Source organism: Pelecanus crispus, chromosome 5, assembly GCF_030463565.1.
Source record: "Pelecanus crispus isolate bPelCri1 chromosome 5, bPelCri1.pri, whole genome shotgun sequence".
Taxonomy (NCBI): domain Eukaryota; kingdom Metazoa; phylum Chordata; class Aves; order Pelecaniformes; family Pelecanidae; genus Pelecanus; species Pelecanus crispus.
The window spans coordinates 38,141,924-38,167,687 of NC_134647.1; the positions used below are offsets into that span (position 1 = coordinate 38,141,924).

Consider the following 25,764-nt stretch of genomic DNA (forward strand, 5'->3'; position numbering starts at 1 on the left):
ATGGAAGAACAACATCCATGAGGCTTAGAATGAAAGATTTTTGATATACTTAAGTAGTTAAAAATTTATTGCAAGAGATAGTTTGTCACTAGATTTACAGTTTCAGAGAACATAGTACAAAACAGTGCATCAGCTTTGTCTAAACATTAAATAGGTGCAAATACACAAAGATAAAAAACAAAAAGTGAATACTTTACAACGTAAGTTATAGAACTATAAATATATTTTATATACATTATACATATTCTAAGACATGATTTTCACTTATATATAGAGAGAGAGTTCATATTAGTATCAGACTATTCAGTGCTTTAGTTATAGTATAGGTCTGAACTTTACATGAATGTTTGCATCATTATACTTACAGTAAATGCTTCCCAAGGAACGAGAAATTTTAACCAGTTTATTTCACAGAACCGTTTTGCAAAGCCAAGGGGACTGTAGAAATAGCAGGACCATTTAGCTGAAGGCTCCTTCCCCCATCCCCGAGAACCTGTCCTAAAAGAGGGGCTGCAGGGGAATGACAGCTGGGTGCGGGGACAGCAGGGATGGGAAGACGGTGTGTGGCAGCGGGGGAAACGCCAGCTGGGTCGGGTGTAGGACCGAGGGCGGCAGCAGCGGCAAATGCGGCGGGGCGACGAAAGCCACGTGGCCCCCCGGGCAAAGCCTCGGTCCTACTGGTAGATGAGGTAAAGGTGCTCTGGAAAGAGCTGGGACCTGGGAGAGGAACTGCTGGTGGGGCTGGAGAACCTTCAATGTACTGGCAGCGGCAGCAGCGTGCTGCTGTAGGACGGTGTGATGGATGGTGGTAACGGAGGTAGAACACAGTGGTGGCTGCAAGGGTAAGGGCTGCAGCAGGGAATTCGGGGGCTGGATCGCCGGGGAAGGGAAGGTGAACTTCACTTTGTTGGCCAGCAGGTTTTGTGGCATCATCTGCTGATATGCCTCAGATGGGAGGTCTTTGAATTTTTCATGGTTATCTGGAGGGAATATCAATGTCTGATCTGGCAGGGCGAAGGGGGCTATTAACTGCTCAGTAGTTAAAAAGGTATGACTGTTTATATGTGCTTCTTTGAATGGCAAGGGTGGTGGGCTGCTAAATACACCAGGATTACACTGTACCCATTCGCTGGTCACCTCATTTATTTTCTCATGCGGTAGAGACTCGGCCAATTCATAATGGCAAAGATAGGATTTGGGAGGTGCTTGTTCCAAATGTCTGTTGGGGAGGGGAAATCTGTAACGAGCTTGATTTTCACAACTATTGACATTTTCTTTTTTCTTTTCATCTTGCAGAACATCCTGCGTGCCAGCAGCTGCGGGAGCACTGTGCTCAGGAACAGAAGCAGCAGAACCTGTGACAACGTCAGAAAACGTACTCAGAGCGCTCTCCGTTGCTGTGCATGCCGTCAGTTTGTCATTTTCCAGCACGTGTGAACTATCAGTTTCAAGAGATGACTTGTTTTCCTCCAGCTGCATTGTTTCATCCATATCTTTAGCATGATCAGCTTTGGGATCCACATTCGTTTCTTCTAGACTGTCTTGAGTCAAGAAGTCCCCCAAAATATTTAATGTAGGATTTGCAGAATTTTCTTTGGAAAGTCTGGAGGTCTCACTTCTTGTGTTCTTGTCAAGGAATACGTGATGGATTCTAGTTTTCCTCCTCCTGTGTTTCCCTTTTGCCTTGTGATGTGTACCTAAAGTAAGTGCTTGCCTTAGGTATTCCTCTGCTGATAACGTCTGTCCGTATGAGCTTTCATCTGATGAAGAGGAATAGGTATGCTGTCTCCTCTTCCGGTGGGATTTTTCAGGTTCCTCTGTCAGAACATTGTAACCTCTCTTTATGGACTGGTTTTGACTCGGACTCTTCTCCTCACTGCAGTGTCCTAAACATTTATGTTCCGGGCTGCAGCTTGACCTCCTGACTTTCCAGCTACAGCATGTTTTAGAGTACCTTAAGCTGTGCCTCCTGGAACTCGGAGCCAGCTGCTTTGCCTGTCTCCGAGAGCTTGCTTTGCTCTTTCTGTGCGGTCGTTTACAACCATGCTGTTGGCCGCTGTTTTTTGCACTCCAAATGTCACAACAGCCCCTGTCCCCGTGTACATGATCTGACGCAGACAGGACTCTCTTATGACCATTTTCAATGCCAAGTTTTTGATGCGACTGCTGTATCTCACCTGTATCTAGCCAGATATTCCCCGCAACATGTCTGCACTTCTCTGGGTTATTTTGGAGGTGCTGATACTTATTTTCATCTCTGTAACTAATTTCTTTTTCAGTCACTGAGGACACCTCCATTTCTGCCAATGTTGTGTCCCCACAGTGATGATGATGACAACGACATAATTTTCTTCTCCTTTTCCATTTTCTACTTTTGTGAAGCCATTTTTCATGGCTTTCTTTGATCCAGACTTTGTTACATTTCTCATCTATCACAGTGTTTTGTCGAAAGTGATTTTTAGAAATGTGATACTTTTCGATTTTTTTAATCCTGAATGACTCATCCAAGGACACTTTATTTTGATTTTTTGTAAGATCACAACTTCTGATGAGGGACACATCACTTATAAGGGGTATTGTATAGTTGCACACATTTTTATTCATTTCTATTTCATAATCACCACACTCTGAAGTATGTTTATTTGTAAAATCCGAGACTAAGCTATGGTTGGATTCAGTTTTATGGTGCAAATGAGGTATGTTTGGCTGATGCTTGGGCTTTTCTTGGCTGTCACTTGCTCTTGATGACTTGAAATCAAAATATAAAGGATTACAGCTATAAGAAATCGATGGGTCTGTACTTGTGTAAATTAGCATTTCCGATGGCCACTGAAGAATATTTGATCCATGTTTGCTAAGAACAGGAACAAAGGGTTCACAAGGTCTCTTGCGCATGTCTGGTTTTCTTTGTGGGGCTCCGCTGCTACCTTCTTCAGATGGTGATGGAACTAATGCATCTGCCCCCAGCTTTTTTATTTCAGTTTCAGTTGTGGATGAATCACTGTTCCCATCTTTATCATTTTCCTCCGCAACAACCTGCAGAGATAAACAATCCTCCACAACTGCCTGCGCAAGAGCCCTGTTTGCCGGCAGCTCGTAATTGCCACAGTCCAGGGGCAGGACCTCAGCACTGTCTGCAACCATGGGCAGCGTTTGGTCCTGTAAGTCTGCCGCGCTTACATCAATACCATAGCCATCCATGTCCGAGGACACCAGTTGCTTTGAATGGGACACAGTAGGAGTTAATACGGGACTCTCTAGCACCCTGCTTTCTTCACTGGCCAGCTCTTTTGACTCCTGAGCTTCAGAAGCTTCTGCTGTGTCTATGCATTTTTCCACCAGTGGGTGAAGAGAGTTATGTTTCTCCTCAGGGCACAGGACTATTTCTGCCACTGAAGGAGACTGAAGGTTACATGCTCCTGGAACAAACCTACTTCTTCTGCTAAATCCGTGCTCCACAGACGTTTCATCATTATACTCATAGAAAACGGCAGCTGAAGACTCCAGTTTGACTGCTGCTTTCTTAGGAAAAGCAAAAGAGAACCCAACTCTATGTCCTTGAGCTCCTTGAACCTGATCTCCGCATTTCTTGGTGTCGGATTTACTACTACATGCATTTCCAGGAGCGGAAGAAACAACAGAAGCGACGTCTTTACAATTCTGCGCAGTGTGCATTAATGTACAGCTGAAATCCTGTTTGTTGGCAGAATCTATGGCAGCACTTTGTGGGATATCACTGCAATCATCTCGCACAGTCACTGTAGTGGATTTAAACATAGGGCCGCTTCCAGGAGCACTAGGAAGGAAAACAAAACTAGGAGTCAGTACCTTTCAGAGTACTGCAGACAGAAATATGGTGTTACATTGGTATCTAAGAGATATTTTTTTAAGGAAAGAGGAAGAATCTGTGGATACATAAATTTAGAATATGAAAAAATGTCATCTTTTCTAATAAGATCAGTTGAGTAGTATTAAAAAAAAAAAAAAAAAGAGTAAATGATGTGCCCCCAGTTCCTTCATGTGAAGTTATCAGCTGAAGGCTACTATTCATACAAGGTAGTTCACTTTTCCTAGACATACTCACTGGCCTAATAAAAGACTGTATCTCTCCCTAGAAATCTTGCTTCTCCTCCCAGTAGACCATCATGGTTACAACACTATTACTACAAATAGCAGAGGTTGTACATTCCTTTGTGCTACAAAATACATTACAACAGAGACTGCCTCATAGACCATTTCCCTCTTAGTCATCATCCTAGTGACTGCTGCTCTGCCCACAGGCAATCACCCAGCAGCTCCCATCCTATCTGTGTTCACAGACTGAACCATCACAATCTCAGCAATTTCTTTCATGGAAAAATAATATTGGGGAGAGTATTTCAACTGACACTAGTGCAGTAAGTGATTCATCCCTCTTGAGAAAAAAATTTATCACTGTCTACTTCTGTTCTTCATTTCATGTCCTCTTCCCATCTGTTCTGTTTGACTTAATAGGAAGCAAAGAGAAGAGTAAAAACTGTGTAAGCTGCCAATTTTCCAGGATCCACAGGAACTGCTAAGCACTAGGAGTAATGGGCCTACATTAAAACAATTTTTTTAACCAAATTATTCTATGTTACAGTGCAGAGCAATACTAGATGATGGGTCATTGGGAAAACTTGCAAGCGTCATTTAGGACTCCAAGAAGTGCTGAGATAAGGAATGCTGAACTTAGTCCAGAAATTAAGGTAGAGGTTTTATGAGAAAGTAATTCCTCATGAGAATTCCTGCCTTGTCCAGTTCTTCATAAATTTAAAATATATATAAAAAAACCCCACATAAATACTTTCTTTAACGGAATAAAATGGTGACTTTTACAAAACCAACCTAGAAAATAGCATTTTAAAAAATCCGTGTGTCTGTATCACACCTCTAAGGATGCAAAGTGATCGCAAACAGCAATTCTTAAATAGAGAAGTAAAGCTCAGAGATAAACGCTGCTTCAGGAACTAGAAGAAGGGTATTTAAAAAAAAAAAACACACAAAACAGAAACAACAAAATCCTGCAAAATCCGTGCTTCACTAGCATGGAAAAAAGGAAACAATAAGTTTCTCGTTCCTCTTTCTCCTGAAATATGCTAAATTCAGATTTTGGAGTACGTTTAGGGGGTATATTATCTAATATTCTCAAGTATTAAATTTGGACAGGTAGAACACTGATGGAAGAGAAAGAGTCTCTACATGAGTTATCATTAAAAGATAAAAAAAATAAAATTAGGTCTCATGTTGCTCATGTCAAACAGACCTCACAACATTCATGTCCCATTCACCTGCTTAGACAGACTTTGTTTCAGCATGCTGCCCACCATCCAAACTATGACAAAAGAGCCTATTACTGGACAAGAGCTACAACTTGGTTGGACATCTCTGTTAGTTCATCTGCTGAGATGAAGGCTGGATAAAAAGAAAACATTTGCGTTTGAGCATCTACTTTTTTGCTTTTTTCCCCTGAGATTCCACTGTGAAAAGTGGGTACATATCTTTTCAGCAGCTTGTCAGTGTCATAACTGTGTCATATTTAGGTGAGAATACAGTCACAACTAGCAAGCTCAATATTAATTTCAACAGTATGCCTAGATGCAATACTAAAATGTATGACTAGAAGGAGTCACTTTTGCAGAGGGAGGTAAACACTCTGTTGAGCTGGGGAAAAGGAGCACTTACATTTTAATATAAAAAATCCAGTTACTGAAATTTAAAACTAGATTTCTGGATGCTTTCCCAGGCAAGCAGTTTGAAAACTAAATCACAGAGATCTGTTACATCCTAGAAAGACAGACTCTATTCTTCACCTCATCAATGAAGTAGCGTCAGCCTGCAAATGCATGACCTAGTTCACTCAGCTTTCAACCAATGTGCCTGGTTTTATGAAATATATATGAAACACATCTTATTTTAAACTAAAAATACATGTCATTTTAGCTCCACTGAAAAAGCAACGTTAAACATTCATTTCTGCACATAGTGTGAAACAAATTACTGTACACATACTGCTTCAAAAATGCCATAAAAATATGTGGGGGGGGGGCTCCAGCTGAGGGACTCCAACAGCCCTGTGTCCCACAGCACCAGCTAACAGTGGAAGGATTATTTTAAAGTATTTTTTGTTTCAGCAGCTATGCACTTACCACGTTGTTTCTTTCCTTAGCTCAGCTAGCTTGTGCAAACGTTGAAGGGCTTTTTCCTGTTTCCTTTCATCTTTTCGTGACTTAGATGCTACGTTTCGAGCAAACTCCCTCTGTTTCAGTTCCTTCAGTCTCTGCAAGAAATAGTCATATAATGCACACAAAAAAACCCAGGGCTGATAAACGTTTATAATGACAGTTACTTTCTGGCAAGCACTCATGACATGCATTATTTTTTAACCTAACCAAAGTGACCCATTCAATGAATTTATACATTTCAAGTGAATAACCAAAATACATAAGAGACATTAGAGACAGGTTAGCTAGGTTAGAGATAACCTAGAAAGTTTTACTGTAGCTTTTGTGATTAATGTAGACCAGCCTCAGTAGGATGAGGCAATGTTTATCCAGAATTTTGTTCATGACTCCCTTCCCAAAAACCTTCCCCACAGCCTGACTGCTCTTTGAGATAGTAATAAAAAATAATGAGACCGCCCCAGGCATTTTTCCACAAAGCTGCTCTGTAGCCTGTCAACCCCCCAGCCAGTATGAAATCTCAGGTTTTTCTGCCCGAGATGCTGGGCACAGCATTTGTCACCGCTGAACTGTGGGAGGTCTCTGTCAGCCCTTTTCTCAGGCCTACCAAGGTCCCTCTGGACCTGCCCTGCCACGTTATCAACATGGTGTTATCTGCAGAGCTCCTGACAGCGCACTATCCTGCCATCCAGGTCATAGCTAAAGACGTTAAAGGGTCCTGTCCCAGCAGGGATCCCTAAGGGATATAATGGCCAGAGAAGTCTTGTATTTTGAAGTGGGAAGATCTTCCCCTTGAAGGAGCTTGTTTCCTGCTCTCATTGGTGTCTGATGCAGCAGTTAAGCAGACACTGATGTTCCATCCAGTAACTCATTCGATTTCATCTCCAGCCTGTTTCTTTGGGGGGAAATTAAAATGCACACCTTTGATTCTCCACAGGAAAAGGGGATTTCAATTTCTTTGCATCACAGAAGGACGATACGCAGAGACTTTCCTGATCCTTCATGTCAGCAAAAATAATTCCTGTAAATCCCAAACCCCATTGGTGTATCGCTTAGTTGCTCAGTGTGTCCCCAGTATGGCTCACAGTCTAGATGACATCATCTTACGAGACTGTAATCTCATGATTCTGGGAAGAACCCAGTAGCTGAGTCACAATCCTGGAGGTATTTAAAAGACGTGTAGATGTGGTGCTTAGGGACATCATTTAGTGGTGGACTTGGCAATGCTATGTTAATGGTTGGACTGGATGATCTTAAAGGTCTTTTCCAACCTAAACAATTCTATGATTCTATAACTTGCCACCATTTTAGTGTCTGAGGGCTAACAGCTGGCCATAAACAGGGGCCACGTGGATTTGTAAAAGCAGTAATTCTACCTTCAAATTGTTCAAGGGGTATTGAGAACTTTTCTTATCGCTGGTGGCACATGTTGGATACACATGTAATGGAGAACTCTATAAGCACTGTTCTCCTGCTCCTTCTCAATTTTTTATTTTGCCCCTTTTGTGATTTTTTTTTTCCTATTAACAGAAAAATATCCCTCATATAACAGCATTCATTTACACACTGAATTTGTCTTTGCCATTTTGGGTGATGCTAATGCTACCTTGGCAGTCCATTTAATGCCAAGAAACGTATACATAGCAACATGCTGAGAAAGCAAACAAATGGTTGCAGAAAAATGAGTACTACTCTCTATTTCAATTTTTGCATTATTTTTCAAACAACTGGATATTCCTTTGAAGACATCCTTGATAGACACAGAGAAATACTTTGAAAGGTAATCACTTCTACCATTTATATTTTCTAGATAGAGTTATCAACATCTGTTTTATTGTGCTAATGCAGTATAAGGTTATAAATCCACTCAAAACTGGATGTATGGTAACTTTTTTCCAAGAAAAAAGGTTTGAAATGTGAATTGAATGTGAATCTTTGTAGAACATTTCTTACCCCTGCGCATTCTTATTTTCTTAAAGATAGTATGATACTGACCGTGCTTCCCACCAGCCACTTGTGAAACCTGAAGTATTTCATTTCATAGGTGACTTCTGAGTACTCAGAATACCAGAGAAGGGATGAAGTTTGCTCCTTCCCCTCCCCACCTCCAGCCCTTGGCATTTAAAGACAGGATTTCATTCCATTTTGCAGAGCTCAATAATTCTTCAGGTTTTTTTCCCCTCCAATGCGTAAGGAAAGAAGTATGCAACAAAGCAAGAGAAGAAAAGGGAGATAAAAAGGTGCTTTTTCACAAGGTTAAAAAGGAGAAGCTGAGGGGTATACAAATCCATAATCACCCTCCAGCAGCAGCACTTTACTGTAATTACTGGGAAGATTATAGTTAGTGATTTAATTCTAACCAGATACTCATCCCTCTTCTCTTACTGCTGAAAGTTAGCAGGACTCCATGCCATCAGGAGCGCCGAAGTTAACACGACTGTGTGTTTCAGGGTGTGAGTAGGGTCTCGCTTACACTGAATAGGGACAATGCTGTTAAAGTTAAGTTTTACGTGATCTTGGAGGCATAGAAGATGCGTTTAATGCCGATCATTACCAAGCAAACATCATTCTACCAATCTGAGCCTCTCAACAGCCCGATCAGTCATTATCTGTTTAGCACATACCAGATCTGCTACAAAAGAACTGTTCACAATTTTTAATTAAATTGTTCCCCTTGATTGCTACAAGTAGGTGTCAACGTGTAAGACAGAAGAGTCTGGCAGAAGTTTTGTGTGCACAGCCTTCATGTCGGACTGTCTGCTCTCCTCTCCTGGAGGACTACTCGTTCCAGAGTTCTCCTTCTGTCAGACCTCCTGTCAAATACACATCCCCTTTCCTGTACAGAAAACTGGTCTTAGCAGAATATGAACTAGTTATACAATGTGGTTTTTTTTCTTATAACTAGTATCTCAGTCTTTTTCATGGAGACCTTTAACGATCGACGAGGATTATACCTCGTTAACTCCTGAGGACTTTATTCAGCAAGGACATATGCATAAGTGGAACTTTTCTTAGTTGTAAACCCCAAAACATGCACCTGGTGCAAGCTGGTTTGACACCTGATTGGGCAGTTTCCACAAAATACTCTTTCCTATACATAAAAGGTCATCTAAGTGCGAAAACGTGTGTCCCCATTTTTTAATATTGGAGTTATTTCCCATTTGTCTTTATTTAGCCATCTGATAAACTATCACCACCTGCATTCCTGTACTGCACTTAGCCATGCTAGTGATTGCTAGCACTGCATTTATGCTTCCCTATATTTGTATTTTGTTGGTTTTGCTTGTATTATGCAAGTGAAAATGAGATATTACCCAATTATACATAAAATGCCATTAGTCCATGCATTCTGAGTACCATGAGCCCCCATACATAAAATGCCATTAGTCCATGCACTCTGAGTACCATGAGGCCCCCCCAAAAGTTGTTCAAACTAAATGGCAGCAATAAAAAAATGAGTGTGCCTTATTCCTAAAAAGCATCTTTTTCTTAACGTTTTTATGCCTTTCCATGTGGCAGAGCTATTCACTAATGCTAACTTCAATAGTTAGTTTAATGCCTGTTATGTTTGCTTGTTTCCATGGATCAGTAAGCAAATAATTAGCAGTATTTATATATGATTCCCTCCTGTATTTTGCCCTGCTTATGAATCAGCTCAAAATGTGTAAGTCGTAGCAAGCAGAGTTCAACAAACAGTTCACAATGAATAAATAAATGACATTTCTCCAAGAGAACTACATGCCTCCATCATTATCCTGATACACTGTATTGCCACTTTGAACGTGCAGAGCACAGATCACCATCTGTTTGCAAATGACTTCCCCTAGCCCGGAGCAATGGGAAGCCTGACCCCGAGTCTCGAGGCTTGCAATGGGGTCCTGCAACTGAGCTGCTTTCACTTGGGCAGAAGCTGGATTATTTTAACAAATCTAACTGTAACACTGGGTCTGAAGCAGAAATATTCCACCTATTTCTAACAAACTCAGCCAGGAATCTTACTGCACACCCGTTAACATCATGCTGAGCTGAGGTATGCAAGTCCAGACGAAAAGGAAGACCTTACCAGCTCCTATGTACCTATGCATGGATAAAACTATACATGAGAAGACCACATGAGGTCCAAACTCAGGTGTGGCTGCATTTCGCTCAGCATACAGCTCAGGTGTCCCCAGGCATGCTGTGGAAGATACCCATCAAAAAAAATCAAAGAAATCCTAACTGAACTTCCAGTGGGACCCCATTTCTGGTTACTTCACCCTTGTCTTCATTTTCCTGCTTACCATATTAGACAGTTAATTTCAGCATGCTGCTTTTCAAAAAGCTCATGTTGAGCTTCCTAATTCTCCCCTGCATTTTGTAATATAGGAACCTCAAGCCCAGATCCTGCTGCTGGAGTCAGGTGCCTGAAGACCTCTGCGGATGAAAGCCTCTCGAAAGCAAGCATACACAGCATTAAGTGCACCTCTTACCTCACTATTACAAGCCTTCTGCGACCTTGCAAAGTGGTTGTTGGGTTTTTTTTTTTTTAAACTCAAGATTTAAGCACTTGTGACAATAGCACTTCAAACTAATAGGTCTTCAAAACATAGAGAAGACATTAATTAACAAATATGGCCAGGACAGCAAAAACACATAAAAGCTGAATAGCGAAAAACAATTTGCCTGAACACTATGCAAAATGAGGGGAACCTCCTCCCGCCAAAACAACCAGCCTCAAATAATTTTATACCTTGAAACATATAATTTAATGTTATCAGAACTGACTCTGAAGAAAAGCAGTGAAACTTTTAAAAAAATTTATGAAACCGAAGGGGAAATCATAACAAGCATCAGGATTGATACAGGCTCTCTCTGTAGCATTAATATCTCACATAAAAATCAGCAATCCCCCCCAACACAAAGGCATCATCTAAGGACTGCTTATTCAGAGAGGCTCTCAAAAACTACACGTGCAAAGCTTATCTCCCTAGTCTAGGAACAACTTTAATAGGTTCAAGAACCAATGGGAACAGATTTTATAACAGCAGGAGTCAGAAAGATGCCTATCAGGGGACTTCAGGGCAGTGCAGTTCAGATATTATTATGCTAATTTGCTTTTGACCTTAGATTAACAATTAAATTACGTGGACTTTTACAATGCTGAAAATACGTAGACCATAAATTCATTTTCTGATCAATGGGAGTATAAAATTACAGGATTTAACAGCCATGACATCAAATTTTGCTGCTCTATTGTGTTTTTAACAGGAAAAATGACCATATTCCCAGTAGTCACTGAATCATGAATTTATGCGATTGTTAGCTTTTAAAAATAACTCATCAAAATAAAACTTCCTTTTCTTTCTCCTTAACTATGAAATACTTGAAGCTGCAGCCCAAAGAGCATAAGTGGTTGCTACAGCACTTTATATACTGAGTGCTAAAATAGCAAGTGTTTGTGTTACCCCTTCAAATTTCTGTCGTAGCTCTTTTTCAAGTTAGTTGCTTCTGAAAGATCAGATATAGCTGAGTCACAGCTAATGTGGGAACCTTTGAGAAAGCAGATGAGTGATCGGGGAAAGAGTCCAGCGCATAATTCATTCCTATAGCTTTACATTACATTAAGAGAACTGACATACAGTCATGTCTATACCACACACCAGAAAATCCAGCTGCTGCTTAACTGGCACTGTAAGGGGAGGCAGAGCTAAATGGAGTAACCGATGAAGAGTTCAATTGCTGAATTGCCCACGTCGGAATACGGAGGACAAGGAGACTGCAATGCTGCAGCCATGGGGCATCAGTGTCGGTTTTGGTGAACAACGCGCCAGAGTGGGAGAGCAAGGCACAAGCCTGCTCCTACTCCACCCTCCCAACCAGCGACAGCAGCGTTAGACTGAGGCCATGAAGACGTGAGATATTCAGTCCTACATGTGTGTCCTAAACCCAGCATGAGCTTCCCCAGCTCCTATGCTGTCTATAACTCCATGTGCACCCTGAAAGGAGCTGGAAGTCCATTGCAGCTCCCTCTTGCTCTTCAAAAATTTGCTAATTACCTACACGTGGGGAACATGGGTTGGTAGGTCAGTGCTGTTGCGGAGGTGGCACAAAAGTGGCATTTGGATTTATTTAAAACAAATATTTCTTCCCTCTAAATCTGTATATGATATAAAACATGTTAATTGTTAATAATACAGTTTTTTGGCTTGTATTTGGTTTGTTTTTTTAAAAAATCTGATGACTGCTTAATACAGGGATTAAACCTGAGTATTTCTTAGCTGCCGGTGATTATTCTAGAAGCTATGCATATTCCCCTTTCTCTGAATACTACATGACTGCTGTCGATATAATCCCTGTTAACTGAGATGGTTTATTGCTTCTTTATGTGAATTACGGTATGACAGAGTGACAACGTACTCATTAGATAAACACTTGTAACCTTTTGCAAAGAGGATTGAGCTTAATCAATTATAAATAATAACTGAATAGATCAGAGCTCCTGTAACACCTGTAAACACTCAAATGGGGAATGAAACATGCCATTTAAAGCAGAAAACATTACTTAGTAAGATGTAAAATACACGTACTTTCCTTTTGTCTTTGGTGGTTTGTGTGGGCACATGTATTTTACTGTTCTGCAACTGGAGACCCCTTCACTTTACACAACATGACAGGGCAGCATCTCTTCACTTGCGCTCTGGTCTGCAATTCTACATACCTTTCATGACCATATCTCTCATATTATTTAAAAAAAAAAAAGAAAATAATTTCTCCCTTTGTAAAGATTATAGAAAAAAATAAAGCTCCAAGAAAAGAATACTACAATACAAGAAGAACTTACCCAATTAGTGCTACAGGCCTTCCCTAGCAGAAGTTATACAAGGCAAGTTATTTCCACAGAAAGGAGAAATGTCAAGATTTCTCAACGAAATTAGTAATTCAACCACTCAAGTAAGTAGGCTAAGGAAGAAATTAATAGACAATCCTTTTTTTTTTTCATGCTGCCAGTGTGGAATTGTTGCTATAATGTCTTTCTGCAATAGAAGAGGAACAGGGGGGAAATTTAACAGCAGCCTAAAACTGCTTGATGGGGAGTTACACAGCAGATGGAGTCACTTCTTGCTAGTGGCAAGGAAAGATTCCTTGCTAGGATTGTGCAGCACAAGAACACATTTACCTAGAGGGACTGTGGCATTTCCAACCCTGCAGAAATTCAAGACATGGCTGAAAAAAGCCCCACCTTACTCGATGGTCTCGTGCTGGTGAGCAGGAAGCCAGCGACCGCTCCCAACCACCATTTTTACGATTTCTGTCTTATGCAGTGAGTTATCTCATCTCCTCACTTTATCAGTGTATGGACTACATTGGCCGCTCACTTCGTTTTTAAGAGGCCTTTAATAAATAACATTGATTTATTGCTGGCTTATAAATAACTTCCAGTTTGCTGCAAGTTATAAGCTGCTTCTAACTGCCTCTGCCTATGGCTGTATGCATCGCATTTTAAGCTGCAAAATTGAAACCTTTACTTAAAAACTGAGCACTCCAAAAATTTGCAACAGAACCACATTTTATATGGTCGGATATTAAGCCCTCCAGATGACAAGGAACATGCGCATTGTGAGTAATCCTTTTCCTCTTCTATTTGTACCACGAATTGCAGCTATACGCTCCTGATGTTCTTTTAATGTTAGAAGAAATCTAACACACACAGATACAGATATATGCAGGATTTATAAATAGCAAGTCCTTGGAGCCCACAATATTGCTGAATAGGTAGAATCAGTTGAAGTGAAACTGTGCTCTTTTTCCAGCACTGTCAAGAGCATCATCCCAGACTGGGGAGAAAGTGGGGATTAATTAAGAGGAAGGGAAGGTTGGGCTTGTTCTACCTGCCTGTCATGGACCCAAAGGGAGGTAGGTGATGAGAAGATGAGATTCTTCATGATTCGGGAGATTTTTATTAACTTTAAATGAATTGATGTAATGCGAATATTCACAAACAACCATAACTTGCTCATGAGCACACTTGAGCAATATGCAGTAGTTCTGTTTGTTGTGTAGTCTGCAAAAAAGGACTGTTGAACCAGCTTTTACATTCAGATCCTACAAATATATATTAAATACATGTATTATGTCATACAACTGAAAATTCACATTGGTCTTTCCTACTTCTGTAATATAAAACCTGAAATTATTTTATCATGAAATACAATTAGGTTTTGAGACTACTTCATACTCGTATATGAAGCAACCTTCTTGTAAAGTATCTCAAGTTCAGTTAGATTTTCCTATGTAAGTTCATGGGGAAAAAATAAATGAAACTTGAGCTTAAAATGAAAACCAAACCCAAATGAAAACTTAATTGTTTTCAAAATCATGAGGAAAATCAGAACATTAAATATTTTGCACACTTGCACCTGTAAGATACATGAAAGCTAGTTAACTTTGATGAAGATCTTACTAATTACTCTTGATTAGGTGACTGCAAAAGATATATGCCAGGGCAACAGAAGGAAAAATAAATCTTTCTTCACTTTCTATTCTTTTTAATGATTTTCCTTCAGAAATTATCTGCCAGAAACAAACGCATGCTTCATTATGTAATGATTAATGCCCTTCCCAGCATAGTAAGGCTCATGTTTCATTTGACATCACTCTGGTGCCTGCGCATCTTCTGCTCCTTTCCAGTATCCCCTGCTGCAGGACTCAGATAGCATTATGGCTTACAGTAGAACAAGGCTCCAGGACTTTGACAAATAACAGGTTACAGAGCATAAATTAAGACTTTTGTTGCTTTTAAGATAACTATGTTTTCTAAAGTTGACTAAATGGCCGCAGCACTGCCATTGTGCAAAAAACATTGTTTCAAGCCTGCAGAATTGCTGAGCATTGCATACTGAATATTTCACTGCGATAGCTACTAACCACATGTATAACAACAGCCTGATCTTATTGCAAGCTGTAGGATATTTTTTTTTGTTAGCTTCAGCAAAAATCAGCTGAATACTCCATAAATATTAAGGCCAAGACCAAAGAAAACAGCATAGAAATACAGAATTAGCATCTTGCCTATCAAAATAATTTTACCAGATAATGAAAAGGACATAAAGCTGACACGCACTTGTACATCTGGAAAGTGGTTACATATGCTCGTCTCTAATTTAAAGGTATTTATTTTGATGACTCTAGGCCTAATTCTACTTCTCTTCAAGTCAATGGAGAAACTCCTGCTGAGCTCAGGGAGAACAGAGGTTTTAAATTAACCATGGAAATTTTCAGCAACATTTAAGGAAGCTTCTTCAGTCACAAAGATTAAAGACAAGATTGGTACACGTCACTTCTTTATGGATCCCTTTACCTTTACACCCAGTCCTGCACCATTTAGGATTCTAATTCAAAAAACCGTATGCAATATTTTAAATCCTGTCAAGAAATGGTTATTCCTAGCGCCATTAGAGAAAAGGGCAATGCTGTGGAGAAAAGGGGTCAACTCCACACTTCGGGGAAGACACAGATGGCCGTAAGCATGGGGGTGGCCCACAGAGGCCACAGCTCCTCTTTGCTGCTCCAGAGGGACAACCCAGCACAGATCATTTAAGACATCATGTGCCATTCCCTGGTCTCACAGCATTATCCACCACCTTCCTTTCACTCCACCCATGAAGTTTAAGCATCCAGAATACTCTTTCTGAGCATAACACTTACAATGCTTTCAAGTTTGACAGTTCTGCTGCAACCAAAATATTCATTCAGTGAGGCACTGCCTCCTGATATTTTCAGTCTCTGAGTGCTAAATGTTGATGACCGCTTTATTCTATGGCCAGTTACAACTTTCCATGCATAAATAATGAGAGCTCCACAACATCCCATCTAAACTCTACCAGGAAAGCTTTCAGCTATTGGAAAAATCCCTGTTTGAGCAGCATTCATCTGCCATAAATCACTTCACAGGAGCAATGACTTCCTCACCAAGAACTCCTTTCAGAGAAAGGTCACCTCTACACCTCTTTGGAGATGGAATACTGGATTTCCCTTTAGAATGACTTTCTAGTGGGAGATGATAAGGCCACAAAATGGATGGCTCCGTCAGCACACGTCAACACTGGATGGCTCAGCTGTTAAAGCTATCTTTTGCTCATTTTGGATACTGTTTTGCTGTTTTCTGCATGAATGACATACTCGGCAGCTCTGAGATCTTTGAGACTTCATCCCACAACTCTTAACTCCAGTGCCCTCCAATACCTACTGGTGTCTATTGTGACCCACCAGCTTTTCACCTTGGTCAAAATGTTTCACTGGGTCTCAAGCACTGAAGTTCTCTGTAGGATCATGCTCTTATTCTGATTATTCCTCCTTCTTTACTGAAGGAGGACACAATACCCTTTCTACAAGCACACCAAAAATTGCAAGCAGAAATTTTTAGTCTATGTTTTCATCCTCTTTGATCACTGACATTTTAGGAAAGACTGCCACAGAGACTAAAATGAACCTACCAGATCTTAAATCTTTCCAGTCTCTACAATGTGCATAAGGACTGCAAATGAGGAATTAACATTTACAGTCAGGTTCTCTAAAGGATATTTTCCATAATTCTTGAAGGATACTCTAATAACTCTGATGGTGCTGATGAACTCCCTCAAATTGAGCTCTTTATTTTAATTCTTGATGTCAGAGCTAAATCACAATCACTTTCTCCTATCAGTTTTACATTGGATCACTGAGCTGTTCAAACCCTCTGTTCACAAATTGCTTCTCATCAGCAGGATCTGGTCCTTGCCAGAGATTATTCCAGGACCATGACAAGCTTATTCAAAGAATATATAAAATTTGACCAATGAAAACAGAGACAAGAATGGGCCTTTGCAAATTTTGACACAAACCTCACAGCCGCAGATAACTGGCACAGACAAAATCTGTTATCCTTAACCCAACCTTTAATACTATTCACACAGACTCCTCTGAGAAAAACACAAGATTAAAGAAAAAATTATTAAATATGAAGACTGCATCTTGCAAGGCAAAATGAATTAATACCATAATTTGACTTAGACTTTCATTTTCAACTGTGCAAATCAAATGTGTTGTAAAGTAACTTTGATAACATACCACTGACATTACCGTGAGTAGTAGATGTTGGTAAAAAGCGGTTATGAGAGCATGTCTCTATTTATGTGTCTCTTCTACTGCATCATTGCTTTTGCAGACTGAAGTATCAGTAACTGTAGAGCAAGGATGTATGTGTCACCACACTGTGTTAATAAAGTATTAAGTTATCAGTAAACCACAGCTTGGAGGCTGCTGAGGGAAACCAAGACTGTGACACAGACCCCCAAAAGGACAAGTACAAGGTCATAGCAGAGGACTTGGAATTGGAAGGAATGGGATGACACCAGGGTCCCCGGGCTATAAACAACTCACTGCTGTTCAATTACTGCTTGCTAAAGGAATGCAACTTTAAAATATGCAAAAAAGTGGGTTTAGGGATAAAAAGAAAATGAAGCATCCAACATATGTAAAACACTACATATAGCAAATTTCACTACAATATGCAAGCGGGAACCACTGGAGCATGTACTTGTGTTAGTAAACACACTAAAATGACCCCAAATGGACCTCAGAGTGAGGAGAAAGAAACCATCAAACTTCACCCTTTTCCTGGCAAAAAGGAGGAAGAAACCACCAATATCAACATCACACTCCCCCACATGAAGAACTCGTCATGCTGACAACTTGTAACGACACCTCCCTTTTCTTCTTGGGAGGACCGTAACACCAAAAAAGGGTCAGACACTAAAAAGCTTACATTATATATCTGTATCATTATCAGGAATGAGCTCTTATAATTGGATAATTTGGACTATAAGCACCAGTATCATTGTAATTGGCCTAATAATAATTCTTTCAGTAGGCTGGTAGGACTTTATCTAAACAAACAACAAATTTTTGGCTTTGTACATCAGGTGTGTTTCTTTCACCTACGTAACTGCAAAAGGTGTTTGGTCAGGTACCCCAGCCTTGAGAACTGGCTGAACACGTGACAGAGCTGATGATTGGTACAGCAGGTCCAGCTTTCTGTTTTAATGTAACCCAGAAGCAATTCACGGCAATATTCCCCTGCCTCAATCAGATATAAACCTTTCAGGAGATAATTTGCCCTTGATTAAGAATCACTAGGAAATTAATAAAAACAATAATTAACTAATAATGTAAAGCTCATTACCAAATGGAAATGTACCCAAATCTCAGTTCACATTCTTAAAGGCAGAAAGCAGTTCCTAAGGAAAATTGACAATATCCTTTTTTACCTTTTCTTTCCGATAACAACAGCCAGGATAGAAATACATCCACTCTCACGATACAGGTTCTGATTAACATGTGAGCATCACATGAGGAGGACAGCACAGAGCACTACCTACAGCGCTGAACTCTGAAATCTCAACTGCTATATGCTTAAGCATTGATGAAAAGAAGAAAAAGAAGTCCATAAAAAGCTATGTATCTGACACGTAAATAACAGGGGCAATTAACTAGGTGGGCCTTCTGTGTATCTCAGCACAAGATAGATTTAAAATGTCTATACTCAACATGAAGGTATTGCTGGATAAAACATTGCCACAGAAAATGGAAAATAAGAGCAGAAGCTTTATCATCTCAAGGTCAACGTAACTGTATGTTTAGGGAAGTTTAAAAAAAAAAAAGTTCTCTCTTTCCCTACGGCAAAATCAAAGAAACAAACAAAAGTACTCTGCAACCAAGAACTACTGGTGAGAGCTATGAAACCCTTGCCCACTCTTCTTACAAAGACCAGAAAAAATAATCTCATTCTGAGAACTCCCCGCTGTGCGAACAAACCTCTTAGCCATCTTCAAGCACTACACAAGCATTGCTACAGCACTCCACAATTAACAACTATTTACAGACCAGATTCTCTACTTTTGCACAAGATTTACACTATTCAGTTGAAAAAGGTATCTTTGTTGGTCTTCAGTTTGGTAGGAGAACCCTCTGGGTGATCACCATATTTTTCTGGTTCTGATTCACTAAAGTTGTTGTTTTTTTTAATTTCACCAACAACACAAATCTCTTTCTTCCTAGAAAATCTTATGGGCATTTTTAATGAAGAACAGAGGAAAACCTTTCCACAAATTTGGGTTCAAATTTCTTTATATACTTCTCTTCCTATGGATAGCTCTAAAAAATACAGAAGCAAATCATGACACTTCCTTCTATTCTACCAAAAATTTGACTGTTTTCTCTACAAGTTACCTCCAATGGAAACCTAGATATTGCAGGTACTTGCTCTCAGTCTTCACAACATCCCTTAAAGAAGGTTGATTTTAAAATGTTACTTCTGCCTTAAGGTTGCCATATTACTGCTCCAAGATTTCTTAGCAGTATGCTGTGATGCCCTCTGGGCTGGGATAGAAAAAAAATCTGTAAGACACATCCTCTTCAGTTTTTGCAAAATTGCCCCAGAAGATGTTTAGGGAAGGTTAGAAGAACACAAGTTTACACAAGCGACACTTTTTTCCCCTCTGCAGATCTTGGATATATTGTTGAAATTCTCTCTCTTAATGGCATCAAAGTGACTCATCCTTTATGAAAGTCTTGAATCCGTTCATCAAACTGTCATCCCCAAAAACTTTTTCTTGCCTGCTTGTGTAGGATGCAACTACATAAGCACAGAACGGCTCAGAAAGGCTTAGAAAATTTCTCAAGTTCCAAAGCTTAGAAAGTTTCCAAAAAAATCTTACACTTTTACCTCTAACACAAATATACACACATTAAAATGTCTTGTAGTTCCAATAAAAACATGCAATTCAGCAGAGAATAGCAGCATTGCTATTATGCAGTATGTATGCTGAAAGAACTACTGTCCTTACCAGTGTGCCACAAAATTGGGCTACATCAGCACATGAATGCATGGCACACCGGGTGGTGAGCACATTTGTAATGAAAGGAAAGCATGGCCAAATAGGCTTCAAATAAAGACAATCAGGAGACCCATACACCATTTCTGGCTCTGACTCAGATTTATTGTATGGCCCCAGTTGTGAAACAAAATAGCCTGTCCTTCAAACTCTGCCTGTAAAATCCTGTTAGTGTGAAGCAGCTGCCATGAAAAACATTGCACAGTACAGATACTTGATCCGATTTCTGATTTGAGAATATTTAGAAGGAGCTGCAATCCACATGACCCATTTCATGTTGTTTTGTCTTGTTACAGAGGCACAGAGATGCTTACAAGTGAGGATTAGCTATACATCAACAAAGTCATAGATAGCTGTTAACATAAAGCAGGAGAATGGTTCACGGTTTCATCATTGAAAACACTTCTTCAGATGGAGCAGCAGACAAACATCTGACTTATTTCAGGACCATTTGCCATTTCACTGTCCTGCAAAGGCAGCACCAGAGCTTGGTTTGTACACCAAAACCTGCACCTGGACTCAGTAGGACCTTCCCAAATTTTGAGGAATCAGGTCCCTGGCTAAGCTGCTGGCAGACAACTAAAGCTCTTTATCCCACTACCCAAATTAGAGCAGTATGTATTAAAAGAAAAAACTTGCTAAAAGATCACTGAAGATGGAACTAAAGTGATAGCTACTTAGTTTTGATAAGTTGGCTGTAAGTTAATACAGTGTTTTCTATTCTCATCAAATTAATGTATAGCACTTTACTGCACAGAGATAAACCGAATGTAGCTATGCCTTGAACTAACATCTTATGCTAGGGTTTTAGTACCTTTTTTTCTCTAAAATTTAAGAACGATAATCAGACCCTGGGTGAAAAATTGCAAATGGCCATCTTCGTGAAAGAAAACCATCTTTTATGCTGATAGCCTTCCAAAGTGTATACTAATGATTGCACTGAAAAATGGGCACTAAAGACAAAATATAAGGACTCCTTAAGTAATTTGCACAATTTTAAGTACCTCTTGTATAAAAATATCAATATTTTGCAGTGTTAAAACTTCAAGCTTTCGTTCAATGGGTAAAAAATGGTAAAGAACAAAATCACTGAAAACCTAAATTTGGGTACTTGGCTTCCCACCAGAGATTCAAAGCCTTCCCTGAGACACTGCATATACACAACTGCACCTAACACAAGCACAAGGTGGGTCTACTCATCAAACACATGCACATTTAAGCCATGAAAGTCCCCAGTACTTCTCACTACTGAAACCAGATCTAGTGTTTTCCAAAAGGCAATAAAGAGTTCTGATACGATTATAGGTGGCAGTCTTACACCCTTACAAGCAGATACATTAGCACAGCTTCAAATTGCTTTCCTGTTTTAACAGATGTTGTGGAATAAATCTCGTGTGCCTACAAAGAGTACACATCACTTTCATGCTGTGACCTCTCGCTTCTGCCTGAGGCAGTATCACTAACAATAAATCATTCTGTTTGAACTTTCTACTGACCCTCAAGACACCAGCTGGCATCCTGTGTGCAGCACATCTGCAATCTGTGTCCAGATTTCTGCTTAGTGCCAGGGAAAGCATTGCCTCTCCCACTTCCACTCTGGAGGAATTCTCCAGCCGTTGACACGTTACAGAAGAGCTTAACTCTATCCACCAGAAGCAATTAAATGGCCAATGGGATGTAAAATTTAGGAAAGACTAAGTCATGTTACTTTTAATGTCCATTCACATTTGAATTAGTTGATGCTTCCTCTTGTACAGCTCCTCAGCTATTTCTGGTCTTCCATAATGGCCCTCTGAATTAGGTTTATGATGGAAATGTCTTCCATTTTCTCATTCTTAATCCTGAAGGTAATGGGAGAACTTGGGGAGACAATCATATTTTCTAAGAACTGGTCTTTCTAGTCCCTGCTTTTTGGGGCAACAGAGTTGGCAGCTTGGTTTTCCAGGCTCAGCCCAAGTGGAACATGAAAATGAACATCTAATTACTACCAATTTTGGTAGTTTTGCCTTTCACTCTTGAAGATCCTGAATATAGTGAAACCATTAGTTACACTGTGTTAACAGAGGTTATTATACTTCAGAGTCAATGACCTGAAAAGGAACAGTTTATTGGCCTCTCCCAGTTACTGTGTGTTCCCCACATTATTGTAACTTCACCATCTTCCAGGTCAGAGGGAGAAAAACTTAGATTCCAGAGCACATCAGAGTAGTCATCAGAAAAAAAAAACCACATCAAAACACATCAAACTCTCCCAAATAATATTCTGCTACTGCACTTTCAGCAAGTGGAAGCAAAAGCATTGCCTTTAACTTGTGTTCTTTTCAATGTGATCTGATTATTGCTGAGGTAATTGCACCGTTCATCTGCTGACATGTAACCCAAATGCAGAAACCAGTGATTTCTGGCAACTTAAGTACTCAGAGTAGTATTTTTCCTTACCCCAAACCTATCTTTTCGATAGCAATGAATTCTACAGTGTAACAATTGCTTTTTATTCTTTTCCAGGTGCTGGGATTGAGGAGTACACCTGTACCACATTGTTCATCAATGAAACACAACTGCTCTTGACTTAGACGGCGGCAGCTGTCTGACGGTGCACACCAATTACACTGAACAGCGAGGATGGGAACAGAAGAAGCCTCTATCATCAGCTGAAGCTGCAGGGGGGATTAATGTAACAGAATCTAATTACCTGCCTGGATTTTGGCCAGTGCACAACTGGAGTTACCACCCTCGCTCCTAAGAAAGCAGTCAGGGAACTTCAATTATCGTGGTGGTCAAGGTCTCAATTTTATATCTCGAAGGCAGCAACACCGGCAACAGAATTATATTGCTCCAGTGCCAACTCAAAGGAAAAAGTGCCACCTGTTGAAGCACCATCATGTCCTGTAGCACATAAATGTTAATTAGCAGTCTTTTTTTAGAAATTATGAGATGTTCTAGTCCTGCACAGTGTGAGATTTGATGAGATGAGAGCACTGGGTGGTATAGCTAATAAATCAGTTTACTGTACAACCTCATTTCTTTAATCAAGAGCAAATACCTGAGTCTTAGTAAAGCAAGAGCCCCAGGCTGACACTTGCAAACCGAAATGCTGGATTTAATTTTTTTGCGTTCTCTCTGAAACAGGGAGTGCTGACCTACTGCTAGTCATTAGAGAACGCTCTCCTGTCAGGGGGCAATGCTAAGCATAAACTTTGGTGTCAGAATTAAAAAACACAGAAGAGATGAGGGGCAAGGCCATTATGGGAGAATAACCAGTAGAGGTACAGTTTTCATAAGGGAATAACTTTTAAAAGCTGACAAGAGCTGTCAAGGTGTCAGGCCAGGAGAAGAGCCAGCACAATTAACATATACTAGGCTTCAATCTAGTGGGAGGGGAAAAAAGCAGAATTTATTTTGGACAATTACAAGTTAATAAATGGAAGTGTCAGTTCCTCTGTAGAGCACCCATGAAAGTGTACTAAAGGCCAAAACCTTTTACAGTTGCTGTCATGGTAGGCAACACACTACCATTATCTTATATTTTAAGCAATTTTATTGTCAATGACAGCAATTACAAATGTACAAGAAAATATTTTCCTTAGCAGCATACCAGACAGTTTACTTTGTAGAAATCATCTGTGCTCCCAGAAGTGACTAGTATTTTAGATTTTTGTTATGAACACTGTGTATTTTATTTTATTTATTTTTTATTTTCCAAAGTGCACACATATGAATGAGTGCTTGAAGTGAAGTGCTCAGGAGGGCACACCATACCACTTTACATCCTCCAGCTACACACAATCCCTGCTCAGGGAGTAAAAGGCACCTACTCAGGGCGCCTGATGCTGCAGAGAGCCGAGCAGACTCCCGCACGCCTGCAGCCACTTCCCGCGGGAAGATGAGCTCTCCCCTCAATAAGCGCAAGGGCAGGCAGGGTATTGCTCCCTCCCTGACCTCACTGGCTGCCCTTGTTTCCCTCACTCTGACTCCCTGTTAAATTCAGACCTTGCACAGCATGCAGAGCCATTAACTTGTTTATGTGAGGCTCACCCGAAGAGTTAACCGAGCTCAGAAACACGACTCTGCTTTTTTTTCCTTTCACTTAAAAAAAAAAAAAAATCAGAACAATGAAGAACTGGGTTGGCTTCACCTGCAGAATCACTCACCCTCTGCAGTGGACCAAGAAAAGATATGTACACTGCTTGAACCTGAGAACTGTTATTCTCAGTTACATACTTAACAATGAATTACAGATCAAATGTCTCCAATTCAGGTGGCAACCCGAGGGACTTGCAAAGGAGTCAAACCTCCCAGTGCATACCCACTGAGGAAGGCACAGAAGCCCCTTTGTAGCAGTGAATCTCCATCGTAATGAGCAGGTAGAGAAGCTGGACTCAAATGAAGACATAAACCTTGAATTTTATCTTAAATCCCCTTTAAGGGAATAAGAAGCTTCCAAACCCAGTAGTTTTTAATACAGAGTCTTTTCTCCTCACTATTGCTTAAGGAAAATGATATGACATTACTTTTGCCTTGTTGATCTTCCTGTTAATCAAGGCAGAGAGATGAGTCATTAGCTATTCTAGGTTCCCTTTGTTCATAGCCAGGCAGGTGTGCAGAGCCAAAGCAAGATATCCGAACAGTGCTTGAAAAGAAAATCCACTACCCGCAGAGTCATTTGGAAAAGAGTAGCTATCATTTAAGACGTTATCTACCATTACTTAAATAAAGTATCGCCCCACCTCATCATCATAAGTGAGGTTATTCAACATCCACCATTTTAGGACCGCCCAGCTCTCACCATTGCAAATCCTACTGCTCAGCTGTTATGAGAGCTTTGCTTGGACAGCCACTCCTCCTTACTCTGATTTTTTTTGATAGGAATTTTGGCATGGGGCGGATGGACATCTGCTTCAGGCCTGACCTACTTCTAAGCATGTGAACACAAAAATCTCCTTACAAAGATTCCCTGTAGAGTTTTTTTTTTTTTAGCTGTTAATCCCCCAGTGATTTCACCTGCCCCTCAGAAACCTGCTTTCCTCTTTGAGATCCAAGTTGAACTCAGTTATATTGGGTCTGTCCATTTGAAGATGTTGGCAGTGTTGGTCACCAAGGAGTAACTCAGATTAGAGCTTCTACTGTGCAAGCAAACACTGAGTGCTCAGTGAAGAGGTTACAGCCTTTGTAGGCAAAGCAGATGTGAGACAGGTCGAGTCAAATGTTCTTATTCAGTGAGCATATAATGCTCACAGATAGACTATAATTTACCTTAGATAGTATTTTCAATATATTTCTCATTATATAATACATAACTTTTAACCAGTCTTATACAGTAGGCTGATGCCAAGAGCATATACTAATTGGGGTATTCCTTAGAAATGCAAATCATGTAACTACGGGCAGAAATGAGGGAAGAAAATGAAGTAACCCACATCAGTAGCATGTGTTGTACTCACATCCAAACAAAGGAAAAAAGAAAGATTCATTAAGCAAGAAATGAGTCTTGAGATGGCATAGAAGAAAAGTCTCCTGCTGGGGCAGAAAAGTGCAATTGCAAAGAGAGATAAGACGGAAAGAGAAGTGGCACCATCCTCTGTCTCACAAAAGAGAAGAAAAAGAGAACGATGCATGTTAGCTTAATGCTTGCTCAGCAAAAGAGAGTGAAAACA

General features: G+C 40.1%; 1 protein-coding gene across 1 annotated transcript in view; it reads right to left on the reverse strand.

The window, feature by feature from the left end:
* Positions 1–498: 498 nt before the first annotated feature.
* ZNF804A (zinc finger protein 804A) overlaps positions 499–25,764 on the reverse strand; it is a 159,430-nt gene continuing 134,164 nt past the window's right edge. The window contains exons 3-4 of the mRNA XM_075711564.1: positions 6,168–6,298; positions 499–3,796 (exon numbers count right to left, since the gene is read on the reverse strand). Of these exons, the coding sequence (XP_075567679.1) occupies positions 499–3,796; positions 6,168–6,298 (3,429 nt within the window). The remainder of the gene's footprint in view (positions 3,797–6,167; positions 6,299–25,764) is intronic.